The 21,133-nt window shown below is 39.9% G+C and overlaps 1 protein-coding gene across 3 annotated transcripts in view; it reads right to left on the reverse strand.

Moving 5' to 3' along the window:
- Positions 1 to 21,133, reverse strand: part of IARS1 (isoleucyl-tRNA synthetase 1) — a 212,228-nt gene that overhangs the window by 9,082 nt on the left and 182,013 nt on the right. For all 3 annotated transcript variants that reach the window (XM_077820953.1, XM_077820952.1, XM_077820954.1), the window contains 4 exons: positions 20,322 to 20,433; positions 13,656 to 13,781; positions 7,574 to 7,717; positions 5,875 to 6,027 (listed from right to left, as the gene is read on the reverse strand). In XM_077820953.1, coding sequence (XP_077677079.1) covers positions 5,875 to 6,027; positions 7,574 to 7,717; positions 13,656 to 13,781; positions 20,322 to 20,433 — 535 coding nt within the window. The remainder of the gene's footprint in view (positions 1 to 5,874; positions 6,028 to 7,573; positions 7,718 to 13,655; positions 13,782 to 20,321; positions 20,434 to 21,133) is intronic.

The raw sequence follows: 21,133 nt of genomic DNA on the forward strand, positions 1-21,133 counted from the left end.
AGGAAGGGGTTTGAGCAGATTATGGAGCAAAGACATGAGGTATCTGAAGGGAAAAGCTCAGACTTGCAGATGGAAGCAGGACTGGGCAATTCTGAGGGGAGACTGGGTGAGGAAAGTTGTCAGTGGAAGCATGTGACTAAAAGAACCAGGCAGAGGAAAAGACGGGCTAGTGAAGGAGAAACAGAGCCTAAGACTAGGTTTGCAGAGTTGGAAAATGAAGAAGGGGCTCAGCAGGTAGTCACTGAAGGTGGAAGGGCAAGGAAGAAGAGAAGAGCGGCTAGCCCTATAGGAAAAGGGGAAGAGTTAATGGAGATTACACCAAATATGAGCCCCAGGATGATACAGGATGGGTTAAAGAGGATTACAAGGGAGAATAGGAATGGAAAGAACTTGCAGCCAGAGGGAACAGGGGATAGACTGGAGAATAGCACCGTCACTAGGAAAAGGCAGGTCTATGTGATTGGGGACTCTTTACTGAAGAATAATAGATAGGCCTGTAACCAGAGCTGATCCAGAGAACAGGAGGGTGTGCTGTCTTCCAGGTGCTAAGATACGGGATGTAGACCTGAGGTTGAAAAGGATTCTAAAGGGAGCAGGAAAGAATCCCCTAATTATCCTTCATGTGGGAACAAATGATACGGCTAGATTCTCGCTGGAAAGTATTAAGGGAGACCATGCTAGGCTGGGGAAGACGCTTAAGGAAATTGAGGCTCAGGTGATCTTTAGTGGGATTCTGCCTGTTCCTAGAGAAGGGCAACAAAGGTCTGACAAGATTATGATTATCAACAGACTGCTTAGGCAGTGGTGCTATAAGGAGCGCTTTGGGATGTATGGCCACTGGGAGGCATTCATGGATAGAGGACAGTTCTCTCGGGATGGACCTCATCTGAGTAGGGAAGGAAATAGACTTCTAGGATGGAGGCTGGCACAACTGATTAAGAGAGCTTTAAACTAGGAATTTAGGGGAGATGGTTGGGAGATATCCAGGTAATCTCCACGCCAGAATTTAGCATTGAGAGGAAAGAAAATGAAGTAAGAGTGGATACAGCCGTGGGTAGGAGGAAGGGCAGTGTAGATACAAGTCTAATAGGGTATACTGGTAGTAAAATGACCGTGCCTAATAGGGTACAGAAAGTGAGTGAGGCCAAACAGCAAAAATTAAGATGTTTGTACACCAATGCGAGGAGCCTAGGTAACAAAATGGAGGAACTAGAGCTACTGGTGCAGGAAGTGAAACCAGATATTATAGGGATAACAGAAACATGGTGGAATAGTAGTCATGACCGGACTACAGGTATTGAAGGGTATGTGCTGTTTAGGAAAGACTGAAATAAAGGTAAAGGTGGTGGAGTAGCACTGATATGATGAGATAGAATGTAAAGAAATAAGAAGCGATGAAATGGATATGACCGAGTCTGTCTGGGCAAAAATTAAATTGGGGAAGAAAACTATTAGAGCCTCCCCTGGGATAGTGCTTGGGGTGTGCTATAGACCGCCGGGACCTAATCTGGATATGGATAGAGCCCTTTTTAATGTTTTTAATGAAGTAAATACTAATGGAAACTGCGTGATCATGGGAGACTTTAACTTCCCAGATATAGACTGGAGGACGAGTGCTAGTAATAATAATAGGGCTCAGATTTTCCTAGATGCGATAGCTGATGGATTCCTTCAGCAAGTAGTTGCTGAACCAACTAGAGGGGATGCCATTTTAGATTTGGTTTTGGTGAGTAGTGAGGACCTCGGAAGAAATGGTTGTAGGGGATAATCTTGGCTCAAGTGATCATGAGCTAATTCAGTTCAAACTGAACGAAAGGATTAATAAAAATAAATCTGCAGCTAGGGTTTTTGATTTCAAAAGGGCTGACTTTCAAAAATTAAGGAAATTAGTTAGGGAAGTGGATTGGACTGAAGAATTTATGGATCTAAAGGTAGAGGAGGCCTGGGATTATTTTAAATCAAAGCTGCAGAAGCTATCGGAAGCCTGCATCCCAAGAAAGGGGAAAAAATTCATAGGCAGCAGTTGTAGACCAAGCTGGATGAGCAAGCATTCTCAGAGACGTGATTAAGAAAAAGCAGAAAGCATATAGGGAGTGGAAGAAGGGAGGGATCAGCAAGGAAATCTATCCCATTGAGGTCAGAACATGTAGGGATAAAGTGAGACAGGCTAGAAGTCAAGTAGAGTTGGACCTTGCAAAGGGAATTAAAACCAATAGTAAAAGGTTCTATAGCCATATAAATAAGAAGAAAACAAAGAAAGAAGAAGTGGGACCGCTAAACACTGAGGATGGAGTGGAGGTCAAGGATAATCTAGGCATAGCCCAATATCTAAACAAATACTTTGCCTCAGTCTTTAATAAGACTAAAGAGGATCTTAGGGATAATGGTAGCATGACAAATGGAAATGAGGATACGGAGGTAGACATTACCATATCTGAGGTAGAAGCGAAACTCAAACAGCTTAATGGGACTAAATCAGGGGGCCCAGATAATCTTCATCCAAGAATATTAAAGGAATTGGCACAAGAAATTGCAAGCCCATTAGCAAGAATTTTTAATGAATCTGTAAACTCAGGGATTGTACCGTATGATTGGAGAATTGCTAACATAGTTCCTATTTTTAAGAAAGGGAAAAAAAGTGATCCGGGTAATTATAGGCCTGTTAGTTTGACATCTGTAGTATGCAAGGTCTTAGAAAAAATTTTGAAGGAGAAGGTAGTTAAGGACATTGAAGTCAGTGGTAAATGGGACAAAATACAACATGGTTTTACAAAAGGTAGATCGTGCCAAAACCAACCTGATCTCCTTCTTTGAGAAAGTAACAGATTTTTTAGACAAAGGAAACGCAGTGGATCTAATTTACCTAGATTTCAGTAAGGCATTTGATACCGTGCCACATGGGGAATTATTAGTTAAATTGGATAAGATGGGGATCAACAGGAAAATTGAAAGGTGGATAAGGAATTGGTTAAAGGGGAGACTACAACGGGTCCTATTGAAAGGTGAACTGTCAGGCTGGAGGGAAGTTACCAGTGGAGTTCCTCAAGGATCGGTTTTGGGACCAATCTTATTTAATCTTTTTATTACTGACCTTGGCACAAAAAGTGGGGGTGTGCTAATAAAGTTTGCGGATGATACAAAGCTGGGAGGTATTGCCAATTTAGAGAAGGACAGGGATACCCTACAGGAGGATCTGGATGACCTTGTAAACTGGAGTAATAGTAATAGGATGAAATTTAATAGTGAGAAGTGTAAGGTCATGCATTTAGGAATTAATAACAAGAATTTTAGTTATAAGCTAGGGACGCATCAATTAGAAGTAACGGAGGAGGAAAAGGACCTTGGAGTATTGGTTGATCATAGGATGGCTATGAGCCGCCAGTGTGATATGGCTGTGAAAAAAGCTAATGCGGTCTTGGGATGCATCAGGCGAGGTATTTCCAGTAGGGATAAGGAGGTTTTAGTACCATTATACAAGGCACTGGTGAGACCTCACTTGGAATGTACTATGTGCAGTTCTGGTCTCCCATGTTTAAGAAGGATGAATTCAAACTGGAACAGGTACAGAGAAGGGCTACTAGGATGATCCGAGGAATGGAAAACTTGTCTTATGAAAGGAGACTCAAGGAGCTTGGCTTGTTTAGCCTAACTAAAAGAAGGTTGAGGGGAGATATGATTGCTCTCTATAAATATATCAGAGGGATAAATACCAGAGAGGGAGAGGAATTATTTAAGCTCAGTACCAATGTGGACACAAGAACAAATGGATATAAACTGGCCACTAGGAAATTTAGACTAGAACTTAGACGAAGGTTTTTAACCATCAGAGGAGTGAAGTTTTGGAATAGCCTTCCAAGGGAAGCAGTGGGGGCAAAAGATCTATTCGGTTTAAGATTAAACTCAATAAGTTTATGGAGGAGATGGTATGATGGGATAACATGGTTTTGGTAATTAAATATCATGGTAAATAGGCCCAATGGCCTGTGATGGGCTATTAAATGGGGTGAGATCCGACTTACCCAGGAAAGAATTTTCGGTAGTATCTGGCTGATGAATCTTGCCCATATGCTCAGGGTTTAGCTGATCGCCATATTTGGGGTCAGGAAGGAACTTTCCTCCAGGGCAGATTGGAAGAGGCCTTGGAGGTTTTTCGCCTCTCTCTGTAGCATGGGGCACGGGTCACTTGCTGGAGGATTCTCTGCTCCTTGAAGTCTTTAAATTACGATTTGAGGACTTCAATAGCACAGATATAGGTGTGAGGTTTTTTGCAGGAATGGTGGGTGAAATTCTGTGGCCTGCGTTGTGCAGGAGGTCAGACTAGATGATCATAATGGTCTCTTCTGACCTAAATATCTATGAATCTATGAAACTGTACATCACACTGTTTTTCTCATTTATTTTACTATTTCAAGCGAGTATTTTCTCTGTGATAATTCGAGCAGCTACACTGATCATTCACTGCACTGAGATCTTTCTGCCCTGCAATAACATTGACAGAATCCAAAGACAGATGAGGTTTTAATAATAAAGTGTAACATCAACTGCTGCTAAGTGACAGCGTTCTCTCTAGTCAGCAAGATTTCACATACAGCCACATTTACACAAATTAAAACTGTGCTTTCTGTATATTCTGTTCTTATGTCTTCTGCAGTGATTTAATGTTGGTAATTTTCATTCCTCTATATTAACTAACATCAACCATGCAAATTCTCTTTAGCAGGAGTTCAAACTAGCATTGAACAGTTACAACATTTCACAACCACCTCACTGAAGAAAAGTTCTTTGGGATAACCAGTATTTGTGGTTCACATGAAACAAGACCTAGTATGACCTAGGATATAAACATGAGTCTTGGCTCAGACGATAATTTTGGAATGACTGGGAGAACCCATCAAGTAGACAGTTCTGGGGTTATGGTCTCCCCCAACAGATTCTGAAGTGCACAAATACAACCAAACACTTACCTCAATAAAATGAAAGCACTCAAAATATTTGAAGACTAGCACTTATTAACACTGAATACAGACTCAAATGGACTACTTTGAACATTAGTGTGAGCAATTCATAGATAAACTCAGTAGACGTGCTTCATGATTGTGAAAGCATAGGCTGGTGGAATTAAACTGGGTAATACTGAATCAATTGTTCAAAATGAAAAATAACAGGTAAAAAAGTGTGTCACTTGCTCGGATTCCGATCTATACAACATTCTGAAATGCCTGCTCTGATCCATACAGTTATACGCCTTTCCTCCATTCCCTTTGGCCAAAAGAAAAAAATCAAGCCATTCCTATAACAATGTGCAGTTTACTGCAGAACAGATTCCCAAAATCTGATCTGCTACTATTTAAATTATTTTTTTCCTCTAAGTAGAGACTTCTTTTTAAATTTACTCATGACATCAGTACATACCTAACATTTTCATTACTGACTGACCTTTCAATTTCAACTGAAGAGGCTCCTAGAAAACTATTCTTAGCCATTTCAGCCAATGCATGTAACTGCACTACTCATGCAAAATTTTATTACATTAAAAGTACTCTCTGTTGGTATGTATATGATGTACTTTGGATTAAACAGATTTACCACAGATTAAATATAGATTTGAGACCCCCAAGATCAAATGCACGCAAGTCTGATTAACACACTAAGGCCCTGATATTGCAAACACTTACGTACTAATCTAAGGATTTAAAAAACTAAGTAGAAGACAATCAATTATCAGGCAAGATAATTAGAAAGAAATTTTGACTGTAGGCAACTAAGTTAATTCACTGGAATCCAATTAAAAGGATATATCGCTGCTGTTGAAGAGAAACAACAAAGTACATAAGCAAAAAAATCTACAGTACACTCAGGCATTAAGTAACTTACCCTGTGTTTGTGCTTCATCTAGGAACAATTTTAGCCTCCTGCTCCTGAGTCCAAACACTTTTGCTGTTTCATAGAGAAGACCTTGATATGTTAGTCCATTCTGACCAACTGGGTTTTCCATTAGAAGAGTTCCCACCACTCCTTTCAGACACTCTAAGGAAACAAATTGTGCATTATTGCTATTTGAGCGGGGAAAACTGCCTCATATTACACATTTGCATTTGTCTTGACCCATAGGACTTATTCCTTCAATTCACCTGTTTCCTCAACATCATTCCTTAATAGCATTCACTTACCCAGGTCTATAAAATCATGAGTGGTATAGAGAAAGTAAATAAGGAAGTGTTATTTACTCCCTCTCATAATAAAAGAACAAGGGGCCACCAAATGAAATTAATAGGTATCAGATTTGAAACCAACACAAGAAAGCATTTTTCACGCAATGCACCGTCAACCTCTGGAACTCCTTGCCAGAGGGTGTTGTGAAGGCCAATTATATAATCGGGTTCAAAAGGGAGCTAGATCGATTCATGGAAGATAGGTCCATTAATGGCTATTAGCCAGGATGGGCAGGAATGGTATCCCTAGCCTCTGTTTGCCAGAAACTGGGATTGGGTGACAGGGCATGGATTACTTGAGGATAACCTGTCTGTTCACTCTCTTTGGGTCACCTGCCATTGGCCACTGTCAGAGGACAGGATACTGGGCTTGATGGACCTTTGGTCTGACCCAGTATGGCTGTTCTTATGTCTAAGCTAAAATATTACAACAAATATTTATCACAGATTAATCACTGGAAAGTTGTCTTTTTGAGCTATAGATCCATAAGCACTGAACTCTGTGAGCACATCAACAAATGAAAGGAAATCACTAGGTCCCCTACAATGGGCAGGCCACAGTAGCTGAAGAGGGGTTATGGAAAACAAATATTTCAGTAAGACACAGGTGATCTTTCACAGAAGTACAGATCATAAATGCTCAAGGAAAAACACCAAATATATTGCTGATTATGGTCCTATTTTCTGCCCAGCGTCAGCCCATGCTGATTTCCAGTGACTTCAAAAGAATCCATGCAGGAATAAGGGCAGTTATTTGCACGGAATCCAGGCCTAAAACAAAGCCTTCACTGGAAAGGCAAATAAGTCTTTTGGAGGCAAAGTAATGATGGAGGGGAGGCAAAGTAATGAGCATACAATGGGATTAATGAAGAAGAAACCAAATTACACATGCGTATTGATCTCTAGATTGATGATGATATAATTCCCCTATTTTTCAAATCTGCGTAAGAGCAGTGGTTTTGACTCCTGCATCATGCACTCAGTGACAATCCCATTACAAGAGAAGCTGGCCTTTTCAAGTCAATTTTAGGCTTGTAGCCTTTCAGAACAAGTTTTGCATATGCAAATGAATAGTTAGAAATAGAAGAAACTATTCTGAAACTCATATTTAAATGCCAATAAGACCATCATCCCCCTCTCTCAACTCATCTTTCTCTCTTTTTCAAAAGAAGTGAGGAAAAACTAAAACTCATCTTCCACTTTGTACATTAGAAAGTTTCTCTTATATGGGATACCGTAAGTAGAACACACCAACTACCAGTCCAAACATGTATAGATCTCAAGTGAATAGTGTTGACGAAAACTTAAATTACAACAGATAAAACCAGTAACTGAAATGAGAAATATCCTACATACAGTACCTTGTGGTTTTGCATTCACTAGCTGTAAGTTGATATACTGGCAGAGGAGGGTATCATGGGTATTGATCAAAGCAGGGGCTGACCCTGATGTCACATGAAGAGTCTTTCCACTGAGACTCAGTAAGTCAGTGTTGCTCAACAGTTCTGAAAAGAAAAATGAGACCAGTCAGGCCATTACAGGCTAATTAACATCTAGCTCTCATCTGATTAACTGACAGAGTATTTCTAGCTACTGTTTCCATTACAGAAATGCTTTCCTTTTCAGATTTCCTTTCTCAAGAGAGATATATTTCTTCATTCTGAAAAACATAAGTGAACTTGTACAGTGAGTTACAGATACTTTGTTTTATGATACAAAGTATCTCATCTGCTATGGCAATTAATATGTTAAGCATAAGGGGCTCAGAATGCACAACAGCAATATTGTGCAAAAAACTTCGAAGATTGTATAAGAGGCTGGGAAGTTAAGATGATGTCACTTAGAAGTACAGCCCTCATACAGGAAAGCCAGGAAACACACCTACTCGGTACTTCTAGAATCATAACTATATATACAATAAATAGCTTGCTTGTTTATAGTAAGCCAACAATGATTCCTTTGTATCAGCCGTTTCCAAACCATCAAATTAAAACTTTGAAGTCTTTGCTTCTATCTCAATTTTGTTAGCTGAAGCATCATAGAACATGTTTTAGACAATGATTTATTCAAGGTATTTTTCTGACGCTTCAGATGCCAATTAATGCAAAGGCAGTGGCTAATAAAATGATTTGATTGTGTATGAAGCCCTTGGTGTTTGCATATAATACCCAAAACAGAGTCAAAGAGCAACAACTAAAATGTTTACTTTCTCATGCCCCCTTTTTGATAAGCAGTGGCCTGGAGTGATGGAGCTGTCAGCTGTCAGAGAGAGGTGACTCACATGTCACTCAAGCTTTTAACAAGCAGAGCTTGACTACAAGGAGATGCAGTGTAGCGAAGTCAGGCTGTGATTCAACAGTACACTAGCATGCCAAGCATTGTTTCCATGTAGACAAGCCCATAGATGTATCTATATAATAAGAGTCCAGGAATGTCACTCTGAAGCCTAAAATGTCTATTGTGTCAGTGTGAAGTGATGGAAGCAGCTACAAACATGGCTGAGAACTCTTTTTGTGCAGAATATCACCAGGTTGAATTATCACCGCGTTTTCTGGTCTGCTACCCTCCAATTTTTTAGTTCTCAGCCATTTTGACTTAACGAATTACACTCATGCAGTGTACAGCTACTGTAAGACAAGAATCTATGACATGCCAAGAGTCCTAAACTATTATGATATCAGAGATAACTCAACCAGTCACCACCCTCACTCTACAGCTAAGTTGCATGCAACAGTTTCATGAGTTGTACGACGAAGTTGTGCACAAACAGTGGATTACTTGGCCCAACTGTCACACCCATACACCCTAAAGCCGCTCACATAAATCAACACAAACCTCCGAGACATAAATCCAACACAACCACCCATACATGAACACAACAATGACCCTAAACATCACTCTGAAGCCCAGAATGTCTGCTGAATCGGTGTGAAGTGATGGAAACAGCCACAACAGCAGTTCTCAACCAGGGGTCTGGGGCCACCTGGGGGGCCACCAAAATAAACCAGAGAGCAGGGCCAGCGTTAGACTCACTGGGGCCCAGGGAAGAAAGCTGAATCCAAAGCCCTGCTCCTTGGGGCTGAAGCTGAAGCCTGAGCAACCTAGCCTCACGGGGCCCCCTATGGCATGGGGCCCTGGGCAGTTGCTCCTCTTGCTACCCCCTAACACCAGCCCTGGCTTTTAAATCTAGTGAAAAAACAGTTGTTGCACAGGTGGGCCATGGAATTTTTATTGCGTGGGGGGTGGGGAGGAGGAGGGGCTCAGAAAAAACAGGTTGAAAAAACAAGCACGGTTGTGAGCTCTTTTTGCTTAGAACATCACCAGGTTCAATCATCACTGGAATTCATGGCCTGTTACTATCCAATTATTTAAAGTTCTCAGCTATTTTTGGCTTTAAAAATACCACATATAACTTTACAAATTACACCCATGAGACAGCATGGGCTTTCAGCTACTCACAGTAAATATCTAAGCTTGTGGGTATAACACTAGGAACAAAAAAGTATTTTCCCATCTAAGCCACTCACTGAAAAACCAAAGATTTTAAGATACTAAAACATCCTGATACCGTCTTTGTTGTAGTAAAATGAGACCATAGGAGGGATAAATAATTTAGAACACTATGTCAATGGACTTCACTAAAGCTGATATGGCTAAGTTTTCCCTTCAAAATGCTGAATCAGACAATGACAAAGCTTCCCAATGACCCTCATCACTTGGGGAGCTATAGTCCTCTCTGTTAATATGTTCTGACAAGTGTATTGCTTCTGTCTGTTCATTTCATTTTAATGTGAAACTAATGGTATGGTACATCTTACTCCAAGGATCAGGGGGAGTATTTGATGCAACAGCAAGTATTTATGGAAACAAAATATTCCACAAGATCCTTAGGCAATAAAGAAATGCACAAAATTCCCTGCTTTCTCATGAAGCCGACAGTTTTCAGGAATAAAGGGCCGGGTTAAAGCTAAACTTAAATTTTACGGGTTTCAGAGTAACAGCCGTGTTAGTCTGTATTCGCAAAAAGAAAAGGAGTACTTGTGGCACCTTAGAGACTAACCAATTTATTTGAGCATAAGCTTTCGTGAGCTACAGCATCCGATGAAGTGAGCTGTAGCTCACGAAAGCTTATGCTCAAATAAATTGGTTAGTCTCTAAGGTACCACAAGTACTACTTAAATTTTATGTTAGCATTTTCCAGCAAACAGAATGCTGAAGGGGGATGTGTTTACATGTGTATGTGTCTGCTGTCTCCAGAGGGTTAACAGTTACTTTTCAAACAAAGCAGAAAAAAAAAATCAAGTCACTAATGCACAATACTTAGTGAGAAGAATTTATAAAGTAAAGAGACGTAGCAGCAGTTATTTTTAAGCTGCATGAAGCTAGAGCAGCTGTGCCTAGCACTGCCATGCACTAAACCCATGATTACTATGTATTAATTATACAGCACCTTAAATGTGCAAGGTGTTTTACAGAACAAGTAAGAGACATGGTCCAAGGAGCTCACAGTAATACTGGATCCCTGGAATAATCCAGGTAGGAGGTGGACAAGCATGAGTGACAGGAATTGTGATTTATCTTTCAAGTAACTCTAGTATTTTGCATCACAGGGCCGTTGCCATGTCAACACAAAGACAACTCTCCATCTGCAATACTGTCACCATTTACTTAAAAAAAAAAAAGTCTTTCAGAGTAGACGGAAAGCAATATTTTCACATACTTGATGTAAAAAGTGTGAAAAATCACAAACCATCATTGTACATCAATATTAAAGCTTTTAAAAAACCCTTCAGTTCAGCCTGGAGCTGAGGTTTGTAGTTGGAAAGCACAGCCACTCAACTGGGATGGCAGTAAGATGGACTTCCCAAAACCCTAGTCCTTCTCAGTCTAGGCCAAACCACCTCCCAAGGGGAAAAAATTTAGCTTATCCACAACTGCACAATGTGTACATTTAATCTTAACTGTTTAAAAAAATACTTTTCATTTTAAATGGTTTACAGCTTTATTTATTTTCTGCTGAGACCCTTTGTCCTGGACGCCAGAGGAAGAAAGACTAGACATCAGGAATGTGATTTAAATAGGCCACAGCTTCATTAAGGAACACATCTGAGAATTATCCAGCAATAACTTATCCAGTTCAGGTCATTCTTTCTTTGTAACCTATTCCATCTGGTTGAAGGCTGCTGTTAGCCCTCACTTAACTCGGTCCCAGCAATGTCCTGAGGCCCCACCACCCTCGCCTCAGACAAGGGTTAAGGATCTGGAGAAGAGAGGGCTGTGTCCTCGCTGTACCAGACATAAGGTGCTCCAACCCCACTCCCCACCTTCTTTAGGAGATACCAGACCCGCCACTGAACAATCACCTTAACTGGACTACTGTCAAGTAGCAATAAATTGAATTTTACAGTGTAACCTACCCACCAAGTCCCTGAGAGGAAGACTAGAAAACCCACCCTATCCAGACCAATCTGGCAGTGCGGGAAAAATTCCTTCCTACCTCCAAAAAGGCAGTTAGCACGATGCCCAGAGCAATGCCCCAAAACCCAGCCCTTCCTTAATACCGTGGAGAGATGGGGAGAGGGTATCTTCCCTGAGCAGAATGGTACCCTTGGACAAGGGGAAGGGCTTATAAATCCTCCCCTTGGGAGCAAATAGAATGCTGCACCCTTCTGTCCAACCAATCAGCTACTATGGTTCTACCGACTACTTATCTCTACAACTTCACACCAGACTACTTTGATTTTGTTCTCCTCATTCCAAATACAATACACTGTTGCTATTTGGAAAATTATTTTAAGGAAAGGTTTTCTTCCACAGCCAACTTTATTTTAAATGATCTTGTTAAGCAATCCTGAAAAGCAGAGTACTCTTTTCATATGGTAGAAATATTCCACTTGGTTCTGTGCAACCAACCACTTTAAGTGTCCTGGCTATTAACAAGCTGAATAAGGCAAATGGAGTGTGTCAGATAGAGAGACTCAGTAAGGGTACCCCAAAAGACTTCTACTAAAGACATGAAGAGAAAAAATATTTTTTCAGGGAGTGAGAAACAGGACAGCAAAAATGTAAGAAAAAAAAATGGTGGGGACACAGATCTAAGGCAAGTTACTGGTCCAGTGATGTAATGTATGGGCACAAACTTCTGCTCCTAATAGCCCTGTAGGAATTTTAGGACAACTGTTCATACTTTCCATTCACGGTGATCAAATTATTACCTTCATCTCCCCCCCCTTCCCTTTAATATTAGCTATTCTTCAGGATTAAGTAATTTTAAAGATAAAAAACAAATTTTTCATAACCATTGACCTCTGTCAATTTTGAACACCCTGTCTTCAGGTCTCCTTTATCCAATCCTGTTGAACCTTGAATTGTGTAATTTGCAGAATCCATATTAACTTTAAATGCTTCAGTTTTTAAAACTCTCTAGAGCAATACTACTCACAGTGACATGTCTATAAAGAACTCACTAATATACTATAAAAATAAATTTCCAATTCTTGCTAATCAAAGTTTTTACTTTGATGCAGCTAATTCTTTTCTCTTTTTTGATTTATTCACTGAGTGGTTTGGTTACTTAGGGTCTTTACACTACCAGCCAATCAATTGTCCCTTAATTCTAATACAACAGAATACAAAATGTAATCTTATCATAAAACAGAATCTTGATCTCGAAGACAAGAAAATAAAGCCAGCTTGTTTGCCAACATCTCATGGTCACGAATTGCAACATTTTTCAGTGTTTAGTTTCTGTTGTATCAGCCACTCTATCTCCGTTATGCTTGCTATGTGTGCTCTGTACATAACCCATAAAGTGCACTTTACATTTTCATTTGTTTACAGAGTCTGAGCACAAATTCAATCCTATAAAAATGTTTTCAAAATAAACTCTTCTCTAACAGAAGAAGCCTGGAGATCTTCAAACTGCTCTGCTGTAAAATACAAAAGTATGGCAACAGCAAAGAATTTGACTAAAAAGGAAAATCAGTTTGTACTCAATTTAAGTTCTAACGCCATCTATTAGTGTATTTGCAAAATCATGCAACTATATTTTATGGCAGCTTGCCAACTCATGGTACAGTACTAAACTGATGAAAATGCTTTCTGAAATGGATGAAATTTCATCCTAATGAGAACTGAAAAAGAAATACAAATTGGAAATGGATCGCATAACAAAAGTGATGAACACCATTTAGCAAGAACTTTTAAAACCATTTAGATAGTTTATAACTGTAAACTATCTATAAACACGTTCTCATATGCTTAGTAAAAATCAGCCCTAGAATACTGGGCATACTTCCCAGGAGCTCTTTTTTAGAAACTTCATATAGATAATCTGAGAAAATGATACATTAAAGGATACAAGCTGCCAGTGACATTCTTTGAAAATCAACTGAATCGCTACTGTATGCACTTTCTCAGCTTTCATCCGCAAACACCACTTACCTGATTTTCCATTGAAAACTAACAGCTTTGAATTTTTAAGGCCAAAAATGCAGGACACAACATCCACAAGTTTGGTATAGTTTAATTTATTATCTCCTTTTGGATTTTCCAGCAGCAACACACCATCTAAAAATAAAAACAAAAATGAAGAATTAAAATGAATTTTATTTAAGAAATGAATTTGTATTTTGCAATGATGAACTACTTAGAATTGGTTTGCTATATTATGTAAAATCAATACTGATTATAGTGAACAAAAAAATGTGTCTCACATTTCTTTATCCCAGGAATATGAACTATGGGTCTCCTCTTTTCTTAAATTAAGCCCATTAAAGAGAAAAAAAACCTGTTTCTGGATAGGTTTAGTAAAAAGAAATCTAATCTCCACTGCAGAATTTGTGTGGGCATCTCTCAGTAGCTTTAATCAGCAATAATCCTATACACTTTGACAGAAAAATGAATTTAAATCTAAAAGGAAGCAAATATTTATGCGTGATGCCATCTTAGTAACAAAATAACAGTACAGAGACATACTTATTTGTATGTGACGTAGACAATTTGGGTATTTCTTGAAAAGTGTAAATACAAATAATCTGCTCCTTTGCTACACCAAAATCCTGTGTGCAAATGTTTTATATTGTATTGGATAAATCAATATACAACTCAAAAATATACACTGAATGTATATTCGCAGAAAGAAAAGGAGTACTAGTGGCACCTTGGAGACTAACCAATTCATTTGAGCATAAGCTTTCGTGAGCTACAGCTCACTTCATTGGATGCATTCAGTGGAAAAAACAGTGAGGAGATTTATATACACACAGAACATGAAAAAATGGGTGTTATCATACACACTGTAAGGAGAGTGATCACTTAAAATGAGCTATTACCAGCACAAGAGCTGGGGGAGAAAACCTTTTGTAGTGATAATCAAGGTGGGCCATTTCCAGCAGTTAACAGGAATGTCCGAGGAGCAGTTGGGGGGGGGGGGGGGGAACAAACATGGAGAAATAGTTTTACTTTGTGTAATGACCCATCCACTCCAAGTCTCTATTCATGCCTAAGTTAATTGTATCCAGTTTGCAAATTAATTCCAATTCAGCAGTCTCTCGTTGGAGTCTGTTTTTGAAGTCTTTTTGTTGTAATATTGCGACGTTTAGGTCTGAGATCGAGTGACCAGAGAGACTGAAGTGCTCTCTGACTGGTTTATGCATGTTATAATTCTTGACATCTGATTTGTGTCTATTTATTCTTTTACCTAGAGACTGTCCAGTTTGACCAGTGTACATGCCAGAGGGGCACTGCTGGCACATGATGGCATATATCACATTGGTAGATGTGCAGGTGAACGAGCCTCTGATAGTGTGGCTGATGTGATTAGACCCTGTGATGGTGTCCCCTGAATAGATATGTGGACACAGTTGGCAACGGGCTTTGTTGCAAGGATAGGTTCCTGGGTTAGTGGTTCTGTTGTGTGGTGTGTGGCTGCTGGTGAGTATTTGCTTCAGGTTGGGGGGCTGTCTGTAGGCAAGGACTGGCCTAAATGCAATACACACTCATTAAAATCTAGCACATGCAGGAGATTGGTTTGCATATTAATCTACCAGGGAGATGTACATACATGCAAATTAAATTAAGAGACTATAATGAAATCAAACCAATTATTTATGTATATATTACATGATGGCTCGGTGCAGTATATTTGAAATTAAGTGAAAGTAACTCATGTGCCAAATGTAGGAGTGGTTTACAATTAACTGGCAGCTTCATCACTCTTAAGCACATACTGGGTAAAGTCCAAAATAGTGATGCTCTATAGACATGCAGTATTTTGCCCTGTAGACAGACACTATTTTATGCTACAGATTTCTATTAAGGAAGTGTCAACATGAATACAGTTAAATTGGTGTTCCACCACAAATTTAGCATTCAAGTTCAATTAAAACACAAAAGACCCTCTTAGAGGCACCTTTAAAAAGAGAATTTAAGCTATTATCATTTTGATATTCATAATAAACATAGCAGCTCAAAATACTGCCATCATTTCAAAAACAAAACAGTGCAATACTCAAAACCAATTATTTTCAGTATCTTATGGGAGCTGCAATATCCCAGCTGGCATTTTGGGTTTGCTCCTCTCAGGGTGAATCCCTGTGTCCCTTGGAGACTGACATCATATCTGAACACAGAAAAATCTTACACACTTTAAAGAATGGAAGTCTTCAAAAACAATGTTTAACCTTGTACTGGATTTATTAGTGTACTTCCCTATCATGCATCAGTCAAGTGAATACCAGAGCTTAGGTTCTGGTAGGCTGAAGGAACATATATTTCACTGCTATGTGTGATATCCGTGAAATAAACAAAATCTGAGCACTGGAACTCGACCAGATAGTTATGAATGCATTATTTCCAGGGCTATCCATTAATCACAATTAACTCAAGCAATTAACTCAAAACAAATTAGTTTGGTTAAAAAAATTAATTGTGATTAATTGCAGTTTTAATCACATTGTTAATAACAGAATACCAATTGAAATTTATCAAATATTTTAGATTTTTTCTACATTTTAAAATATATTGATTTCAATTACAACACGGAATACAAAGTGTACAGTGCTCCCTTTATATTATTTTATCACAAATATTTGCTCTGTAAAAAAGAACAAAAATAGTATTTTTCAATTCACCTCATATAAGTACTGTAGTGCAATCTCTGTATTGTGAAAGTGCAATTTACAAATGTACAATTATTTTTTTCATAACTGCACTCAAAAACAAAACAATGTAAAACTTCAGCTCCTGCAGGTACATTCAGTCCTACTTCTTGTTCAGCCATTCACTAAAACAAACAAGTTTGTTTACATTTATGGGAGATAATCCTGCCCGCTTCTTATTTACAATGTCACCTGAAAGTGAGCACAGGTGTTCGCATGGCACTTTTGTAACTGGCTCTGACCTTACACCCCATATTCTTCATAGAAATATTGTTATATGAATATGGCATAACTATGATAGGTTTTATGCAAGATGGGTCAGGTGCAGGATCATTAGAAAGGTCATGATTTACTGAATGTAATTATCCAGTTTATATGCATGTATCATTTTTTGTATCTGAAGTTAGAAATATTGACTATGTAACAATTACAACTGTGTGTGTACTTGGGGATCGCCCACCATACAATATGCAATCAGCCTGGATGGGCCATTAGGAAGGTCAATAGGACTTTGAAGATACTAATCTCCCTCCCTCCTGAGAAGTTGCTTGGGATGCTGCTTTGACACTGCAGGGTCATGTGATCATGTCATCTGGTACTAGATAGCGGGTCTTAAAATGCTGATATTTTTCCACAGGATGGGAAACAAAGGATTCCCGCCATATGCAAATCCTATTTAAAGCTGGCGAGTGAGTTAATCTTGGCTCTTCTCCACTGCCTCCCTGCCCAGGAAGAAAGACTGCTGAAAACACCTGAAGAAACAAAGGAACTAAGATGAGGGGCGCCAGGGGCTGAGCCCAGGTGAGAAAGGAAACCCTGGAGATTTAAACTGCAGGCAGTTCAGTTTACCTTCAAGAAACTCTGCACCCTGCAACATTTAGGGTGAGAACTTACTATTTGTAGCCAAATTTCTTTAATGTATTAAGCCTAGTTTGCGTGTTTTGTTTTATTTGCTCAGTAATCTGCTTTGTCCTGTTTGCTATCCCTTATAATCACTTAAAATTTACCTTTTGTAGTAAATAAACTTGTTTTCTTGTTTATTCTAAACCCAGTTTGTGCAATTCATAACTGGGGGCGGGGGGCCACAAAAAGTTGTGCATATCTTCCTCCACATTGAGGGAGTAGGTGAATTTCATGATCTTACGCTGTATAGATCGCTATACAATGCAAAACAATATAATTTTGGGTTTATACTCCAGGGAGTGCATGCACCAGCATGCTGGGCAATTTCCTGAGCTGAGTCTTCCCACACAGAGCTGAGTGCAGACTCTGTGTGATTCTGCAGCTGGATGTGTCCCTACCTGTGTATATGCTGGAAGGGAGCTTGAGAGCCTGTCACAACAGCCCAGAGTAAGCGGAACCCAGGCTGATGGGACAGGCAGGCTCAGTGGGACCCCAGCACATCAGGTGGCACTCCGGAAGAGTGGGATCCAACCCACCACACTGACATTGCAAGGTATTTTCATGCCAAATATGCTAAACATTCATATGCCCCTTCATGCTTCAACAACTATTCCAGAGGACATGCTTCCAGCTGATGACGCTTGTTAAAAAAAATTAAAATTTGTGACTGAACTCCTTGATGGACAATTGTATGTCTCCTGCTCTGTGGTTTTGCCAGGAACTGGGAATGGGCGACAGTGGATGGATTACTTGATGATTATCTATTCTTTTCATTCCCTCTGAAGCACCTGGCATTGGCCACTGCCAGAAGACAGGATACAGGGATAGATGGTCTGAACCAGCATGGCCATTCTTATGGTTTTATCTGCATTCTGCCATGCCGCCACCCGCTGGGAGCTGCAGGATACCCCTGCCAGTGGCGGCGGCAGGGAGCTGCGGGGTATTCCTGCAACCCACAGGGATTTGGAGCTCCAGGGGCCGCCAGAGTTGGCGGGGGTACCCCATAACTCCCTGCCACAGCAGGCAGCGGGAGACCCTGCAGCTCCCAACCACCACAGGCTGAAGTCACAGAGGCCGCTGGAAGTCACCGATTCCGTGACTTCTGCAACCTCTGTGACTAAATCACAGCCTTAAGCATACGTAACTATCCTTTTGAGTATGTGTCAGGGTGGATCCCACTGTAGGTGACTCACAAACAGTATCCCATCAGAACAGTGGGAATGAGGAGTTCCAGCTGCATCAAACAGGAATTGTAGTTCTGCTCTCCTGAGAGTTTGACATATCAGTTAAATCCAAGACACTATGTTAGACAAAGGTCCAGTGGGTTACTCCACATCAACACTTTGCAGATTTTTGATACTGTATTATTATATTTCTGAAGCAGGAGGAGGGAGCCTGGATGTTCTGCGTGAAAGACAACTCCAATCAACAGGTGACACAGTGAGATACATCACATTATCCATTTTGAAAGTTGCTGTGATGAGATGACCTGACCTTCAGAATGCCTATCTATAGCTGGACATAGACAATGCAACAGTCTGAATGGATTGCACCTATTAATGTCACAAAGTAAAGTCCTGGACACAACTAATGCAGGCAACTTGTTTTCTTCTGGTGCAGAGTGTGGTTTCAGGAAGATGATAGGTTGATTGACTAGTTTAAATGGAAGTCTGAAACTACTTTGGGAATGAATTTCAGGTCAGATTTTAGTACCCCTTTGTTGTATAGGGGGTTCAGTTACAAGCATCTGAAGCTCAATCACTCCTGCCCAAGTGACCAGCATGAGGAAGACCATCTTCAGAGTCAGCACAGTGATGTAAGGAACATTGTGAAAGAGGTTCAGAAGGAGGCTCTCTGAACCTCAGGTTGACTATGTTGAAGTCTCTGGCAGAAGTAGGTTCTCTGATCTGTGGGTAAATACGTAACAATCTTTTGAGGAACTCTGTTATTATTGGATGAGAAAAGACAGAGCATGACTGTACCAGAGGATGTCAAGCTGAAATTGCTGCAAGTTGGACCTTAGAAGTGAAATATCAGCCTCTTAAGTGCAACAGGTAGTCAAATATCTATGGTATTGAGATCTGAATCAGATTCAGACCATGTTGGGCTATCCATATTGAAAACCACTCACAAGGAGATGAATAAGTCTTTCTGGTTAAATATTTTCTGCTCTCTGTCAGGATTTCCTGGACCTGCAGGGAACAGTCCTTGTCTATGGTACCAGCCAACTGTCATGCCCTCAGTCACAGTAATTTCATGTCTGGGTGGAGTACCTGGCTGTGGTGTTGGGAGATCAGGTCTAAACAGTCCAGGAGCTGGATCCGTGGTTGGATGGACATTTGCAGTAGGTCAAACAGCCGAAGCTGCCTCAGTAAGTATGGAGCTATGAGAATGTGGCTCTGTCTCTTCTGATTTGGGAAATCACCCTGGGAATCTATTCAGAGCCAACCATTTGCACTCAACTGGATCAGCTGGTTTCCATCATTTTCCGGTTGTGCTTCTCCTTAAGCAAAAGCTTGCTGCTCCCTGATTCCGCAGGCTCTTTCAGGCACAGGCCACCTGCTATACCCCCATTCTTGTTTTAATTTAGCATCCAATCCTGCAATATATTTATCAACAAGCATAGTGCTTACTTCTGAATAGTTCACTTGGCTATTCAGAGCAGTATGTGCTACACGCCGTAGTAAAATGATTTCTGGGTTGGATACTTAGGTTGTCAACTCTTTCAGCAGGGCACTGTCTCTTTTGCAAAACCTTATGTGCATGTAGTGTTAAATAAATAAATTAAAAAGCATTAGACACACTATTTTCTTTTACCCAGTTGAGTATCATCTTTCATTGAAAGACGTAGTTATAACAGTGATAGTTAGATTTCCTCAATAAATCTTTATCAAATACTATTTACAACATCTCATAAAGGAAGTCAGCACCACCTTGTGCACATAACCTCTTTGTTCAGTTATCTTTCAGATTATTCCTTAATTCATCTTATGCGGTGATGGCTCTGAAACATTAAATATGTCTAATTAAAACAAAAATCTCCTACCTTGCTCTTTACCATTAATACAAATGTTGAGATTGACATAAGCACAGGCTGGGTCAACACGATGATGTAAGCCTCCTCTGACAAGTGTGATTTCTAGTTCTGACCCCTTCAGCTAAAAACAAAACCAAACCAAGAGTATTATTTTTACTTCAATAGTACTCTATTAAGATATAAAACCAAAACAAAACATATGCCTCAAATTAAGCACATTAGGACATTTCTATGGATCATATTAAAAATAATTACATGAGAACATAATAAAATGGTAAATTCTATAGCGTTCTCTCTCTCAGGATCTGAGAGAGCGTTGTGAGTATGAATAAATTCACCCTTATTACACCTATGAGATAAAGAAGGGGGGAAGGGGGAGGAACTGGAGTACAGGGAGCTAGAACGGCCTAATTTTCTGAAGTGCTGTGGTCCACAAATCCCACTGACGTCAATGGGGACCACAAGTGCTCGAACACCTTTGAAAATGAAATCATAAATGACTTGCCCAAGGTCAAACAATAAGACAGTGGCAGAGCTGAGGAAAAACTTCTGTCTCCTGAATTTTGTCCCATGTCCAAACCACAAGCCTACACTTAACCCCACTTTCCACCTTGTTGTGAAGTGCTATGGAAAAATTTCTTAAAACTGCTGGAATATGGAGAAAGACACATGAACTGTGGGCTGGTTTTGTTGTCCTGCTTCTTCCCCCAACACCTTAAAGTCAGAAACACCTTGCAATTAGTCAGAAAGCAAGTTGTAAGCAAGCAAAAGCACCTTAATCATGGACTATGCTATTTAAGTAATGCCTAGCAATGATGCAG

The sequence above is a fragment of the Eretmochelys imbricata genome, chromosome 7, assembly GCF_965152235.1.
Source record: "Eretmochelys imbricata isolate rEreImb1 chromosome 7, rEreImb1.hap1, whole genome shotgun sequence".
Classification (NCBI taxonomy): Eukaryota; Metazoa; Chordata; order Testudines; family Cheloniidae; genus Eretmochelys; species Eretmochelys imbricata.